The sequence below is a fragment of the Lupinus angustifolius genome, chromosome LG06 (assembly GCF_001865875.1).
Source record: "Lupinus angustifolius cultivar Tanjil chromosome LG06, LupAngTanjil_v1.0, whole genome shotgun sequence".
Classification (NCBI taxonomy): Eukaryota; Viridiplantae; Streptophyta; class Magnoliopsida; order Fabales; family Fabaceae; genus Lupinus; species Lupinus angustifolius.
Window position 1 is genome coordinate 11,688,192 of NC_032014.1, and position 5,688 is coordinate 11,693,879.

At 30.6% G+C, this 5,688-nt stretch overlaps 1 protein-coding gene across 3 annotated transcripts; it reads left to right on the forward strand.

Annotated features, from left to right (window-relative positions):
• Window positions 1,244-3,484, forward strand: LOC109349847 (profilin-1). Of its 3 annotated transcripts, none has more exons than XR_002108044.1 (4): window positions 1,244-1,410; window positions 2,184-2,321; window positions 3,075-3,269; window positions 3,302-3,484. XR_002108044.1 is itself a non-coding variant. In XM_019590867.1 (3 exons), the coding sequence occupies exons 1-3, from the start codon at window positions 1,288-1,290 to the stop codon at window positions 3,207-3,209; spliced, it is 396 nt and encodes a 131-aa protein (XP_019446412.1). In that variant the 5' UTR covers window positions 1,244-1,287; the 3' UTR covers window positions 3,210-3,484. The 3 variants fall into 3 exon arrangements, 1 of the variants encoding a protein (XP_019446412.1); XR_002108043.1 differs by having other exon boundaries at window positions 3,075-3,265; window positions 3,298-3,484; XM_019590867.1 differs by having other exon boundaries at window positions 3,075-3,484.

A 5,688-nucleotide genomic window follows, 5' to 3' on the forward strand; every position in this document is an offset into this window, starting at 1 on the left:
GATGTCTTCGCGACAGAAATGGAGGATCTGATAATGAAAAGGAGGTTCCCACGATGTTAAGGTCTAACTCTATATGCTATTCTGTTAGAGAAAAATAATTTTAGGACTACTAGTTTAAACCGTTTTCAACTGAAGGACCAATTTGGAGAAAAAAAAATATGGAAACAAATTAAAAAAAATTGAGATAGACTAAAATATTAATATTTTTCCTTTCTAATGAAATATAGCTTTTGTAAAGTTTATAAAGTAAATTTTATCTTCTCAAAGTCATTTTCATATATTAAAATCAAACTCTTAAAATGAGATATAAGATATTGAGAAAAAAAGTCTATAGAGACAAAATAAGAGGTTTTGATATTTTAATATATATATTATTCTTATTCATAGGTTAATTATAATTGACAGTTAATAAAAATAGTTCATATCAATAATATATTTAAATATCTAAAAAACTTGAAATGGAATATAATTTTTTAATCATTTATCATCTTTTTGTTGATAAATTGAAGTTCCTAAGAAAAGCATGATGGGACTGGAAAATGAAAGGAAACGTAAGGAGAAAAAGAAAAAGATTAGAAGTGATGGTGAACGGTCAAGAAAAGAAAAGAACAGCTTTTCTTTATTTCATTTTTCTTTTAAACATTAAGCTCAATATTTATCAAGAAATTCGGAAAATTAGTATATCATTTATTATTTATTAGCATGTTACCAGATACTTTTATATTTGCGAATCCACTTTCCGATTATTTATAATGTGTAATCTAAATGTTAAATATAGTAAGTGAGACAAAGAAGAGAAACACTTGAATTTAGAAGAAGAAGATGTATAATAAAAAATAAAAGAAAGAAGTTTATATAGTATTGGTGTTGAAGGTTAGAGGAAGAAGATGTATAATAAAAAGAGAGAAATAAAATTGTATGCAATATTTTAATATATAACTTTATACATTTATAGAAATATGAAATTAAAAACTATGAAAGATAAAATAGGTAAACAAAAATTAAGATATTTGTTTTATATTTCCCCTAAGTAATTTAAATACTCACAATTGTATAAATATTATGTACATATTTAATTATGAGAAAATAAAAAATAATAAACAATTCTTCCCTTTTCTTATGACAGTATCTTCTGCCAGCGAAAACATGGTAATGTAAAGGGCAAAGAAGTAATTTAAGTCTCGAACACTATGATATCTTTCTCCGTGGTTTCAACGCAACAGTATATAAGAAAGCAAAGTCTGAGAAACGAAACATTGAGAAATTTGAGAGTGAATAATTAGGAAGATGTCGTGGCAAACGTACGTGGATGAGCACCTTCTGTGTGACATTGAAGGTAATCAACTTACTTCAGCTGCTATCATTGGCCAAGATGGTAGCGTCTGGGCCCAAAGCTCCAATTTCCCTCAGGTTCCTTACTCTTCTAATATCACTTTTTTCTTTACTTCTTTCCATCCATTTCATTCTTCTTCTGTTACTTCATTTTTTGTTTTTTGTTATTATTATTTTTCTGATTTCTCAGATTCATTTGGTGCTTCTTTAGGGGATATGTGCTGATTGTTTTTTTATATGTGTGGTTTGTAGAAGTACTTATAAATTTGCAAATTCTGATGTCCTATTTTCAAAGATCTGTATTGAAAACAAATAAATAAGAATCACTTTTTTGGTACAAATATTTGAAGAAAAAAACATAAAACAAGATGAAAACATGTGTAATAGAAAATATTTTTTGCAACCCAAACAGTTCCTAAGGAATTAAATTCCTATGGTAGGTCCCATATTTGATGATTTTTGTAAAATTTTAGCTTTAAGTGATTAATGTTTTCAAAATTGGTGATGGAATTGTCATGGAAGAGTTTGGGTGCTGTTCGGTTTCGTTCTCTTTGAGATTAACAACAAAATCAGAAGTTCAGTTTTATTGATTATGTATGTGAAATTGTTCAGATCAGCAGATAATTGTTCCTGCAACACCTATATACTTCGTTGCCGGCATGAAAATAATTTTTGTTTTTTTGCATACTCAACATGAAAATGATTTTGTTTTTTGTTTTGTTATACTTTAGTTTTATGTGTACTTTATTCGTGATATGTCAGATGCTATGATAAATGTTAATCCGAACAAATTAGTTTTCAATTTTGTTGAACTGTTCTTATTTATGACGTATCAATGTTTGATTATTTAGTTCAAGCCTGAGGAGATAACTGCTATAGTGAATGACTTTGCTGAACCTGGATCACTTGCTCCAACTGGATTATATCTCGGTGGCACAAAATATATGGTGATCCAAGGTGAACCCGGAGCTGTCATTCGAGGGAAGAAGGTAACTACCATTTTTATTCTGTAAATGCATTGATAATGTAATGATCATTGTATTACAGTTTTGATGAAAACATAAATTTCTGGTAATTTTTCACTATTGAATTTTATACATTAGTATTAGTATCATGCACTAAATTGTAGACCGAGTTGTAGCCATATCATTTTCAGCGCTACAATCAAAACTTTACGGCCAATTTCTTTTCCCTTTTTAGTTGTGGTTAACATGAGCATGGGGTGAGTTTTGCATACATATTTGGTAATTTCGTCATACAACCATATCTTGCATATGATACTATGAACAACATATATCTCTTTTTTAAACCTTCACTCCTTTGGAATCCATCTGATGGAAAACTTTTGCCTTGTGCATGTATTTCTGGATTGCATATTGATAATAGTCAGATTTACATAGAAACATTTGTGTATTTAATCTTTCTGTGATTTATTTAATACTGTGTATGAAGGATTGACCTGTGTAATTGCAAGTGTGGTCGCGGTTGAGTTGTGTTCACAGTAATATTGTGGAGACACCCGAAACCGCAATATTATACTGCAATTTAGAACCCTCTCTGACATAAAACCTTAGCTTAAATTTTAAGTTTGCTAAATTCCTCTTTTCCAAATTTGATTCAACAGTGAAACTTGAACAGATTTCAGATGTGTTTTTTGCTCAATCTCTTGTGCAGATATCTTATTCATGCTTATTTTGCTCATTATAGTTGTAATATTAACCTTCCCTTCCATTATTATCTAGGGTCCTGGTGGTGTTACTGTTAAGAAGACCAGTCAGGCCTTGATCATTGGCATTTATGATGAACCAATGACTCCTGGTCAATGCAACATGGTAGTTGAAAGGCTTGGTGATTATCTCATTGATCAGGGTCTCTAATCCTTTTGGTTATGTCTTGTTATCCTGCATATTTCATTGGCTTCTTTCTGTACAAGGTTTTTGGGTTGATCCTGAATTAGAATGCTTCGTTGAAGTATAATAATAGTATAAGTATGAAAAGTCATGTGACAAAGAAGTGTTTGGTGCTTGAGAATGATGAGTATCATTGGTTGTACTTTTTTAGTTGGGTACATGTTTACATTACAATGGTTTTAAATTTTAATGCTATGGTGTAATGGTTGGCATATATATAAAAACTTTGATATTCTTATCTACCTGGCAGAAACCCTTCATATTTGTACCTTCAAGGTCCAACTTCTTTCCTTTTTTTGTAATGAAATTATTTTCATATAACCTGTCTCTTCTGCCAGGTTGTTAATACCTTTTTCCCAGTATCAGTATTGTAAAAAAATTGTAAGGCCACAGTTGAATATCTCATTATCTCCTCTGGTATTGAATTCTCAAATACTGGAAAAAATCCGGTTTCTTATAACCAGTCTCATCTGCCAAGTTGCTAATACATTTTTCCATGTATTAGTATTATAAATTTTTTGTAAGAGCACATGTCATCATCTCTTTTAGTATTGGACCCTCCAATACTGAAGAAGATATGGTTTCTATCATTAATAACACAGTATATCATTAGTTCTAGAAATGATAGGTGGTGTTATGATAATTTATGTAAGTGCCATTGTTCCAAACCTGTTAATTGCAAGTACGGATGATTATGTTTGTCATTTAGATTCATCTGAATAAACCATGTTAGTGGGGGATAATGACCATGTTAGTAAACAAGGCTAATAACTATTTTGATTTTTTAGCTCAATTTTTCAATTACATGAAATCTCAACCTTTTATAAACTATTTTCAAAGCTTGAAAGTTAAAAGGTAAAGATTCTAGCACCATGAGGCTTTAGATTTATTGAATGCACAAACTGTGGTGCTTTATTTGAATTCAGAGAATTCAAGTCCTTATTTGAATTCAAGTACCTAAAGATTCTAGCTTCTAATGTTTAAGACGTGGATGTACCAAAATGTTTAAGACGTGGGATTGACTTGCATTTTCATTTGTAACAATTGGATTCATTGATTAATAATATACAACAGGTTATTGTGGAAAATTACAAATTATAATTCGTCCCAAGTTAATTAAAAAAACTGAAACTTGTAAATTTTTTTAACCAAGAAAACATGAAAATTAATAAATGGACCGCCAGTTATTTTCAGTACTCGTGAAACCCAGTCAGCAATCAAACCTATGTTTTAAAAAAAAACATTGTAGTTACCACTTACCATTTCTTTTATAAAGAACCAAAAGGGTAATTTACTTGTCGGAAGATAAATTTGTAATAAAGTTTACCTTATTATAAGTTTTAGTGGTGTTCATCGTGTGAGATCATGACAATAATGTGCAATCATAATGGTCATATAGTCGTAGTGCGTGGAGGGTCAAGGAATAAAATGCAATAACACAACTGAATCAAAAAGAGCATGGGCAGAACATGTTTAAAGGCTTTGAAAAACAAATAAAACAATAATTATTCAGTACAATAGCGGTGTGAGTGTCTAAATACAGTGGACATAGCACCTTCAAGTTATGCGTAGAGCGACACTTGTTGGGAAGTACAATCATATATCAAAGGTAAATTGTTCCCCTTAATAGTACCAAAAAAATTGGGATTATATTTACTGTGGTTGCAAATATTATGGGGACAATGCTGTGCAATTTTGCCTAGGTGGGAAGCCTTTATTTTAAATTGTGAATATTATCGTCATTATCATGTGGTTATGTTCACTACTTTTGCAAAAAAATGATGAGAAAATGCAGTGCAATTGCGGTTTCCATTTGATTATAGCCTCTGTAAACCACAATATTGCAGGAGGAAATTAGAGCTACAATTTTTATATGAAGTTTTATCACCTTATCATAAGATGGGGACAATAATGGTGATTTACTTGCAAAGGAAAATAAGTCATAGAGAAGTCAATTATGTTGCTTGCAGTTTTTGTCTATCACTTGGCACATTAACTAGTAGAAATAGCAAGGTTATTTACAGTGAAGAATTTTTTCTTATATAACAGCAAAGAACGAGTTTACACTTGTCTGATAAGAGAACTTTCCACCAAAATCATACATTTCAAAAGCAGCAATTATGTTGCATGGCAAAATCATGTTGCGTTCTCAACAATCGAGCTTGTCAGGATCTTTCAATATTCAATATAACTAAGAGAAAAGTTACAAAAAGAAAACTAGAAATGGATGAATTTTCTGTCAGTGTGGAGGATGAGGTTGAAGAAGACATTGCTGTTGCATTATTTGCCACAGTTTTGTTATTGCTGCATAAACACAGTGGAAGAAAAACTAAATGTCATATTTCGAGTCCATAAGCAGTAATAATATATATAAATTATGTCAGCTAAAATGAAAGGAACAAACAAAATATCATGTTGTGTATTGAACTTACCCAGCTCTCATGTA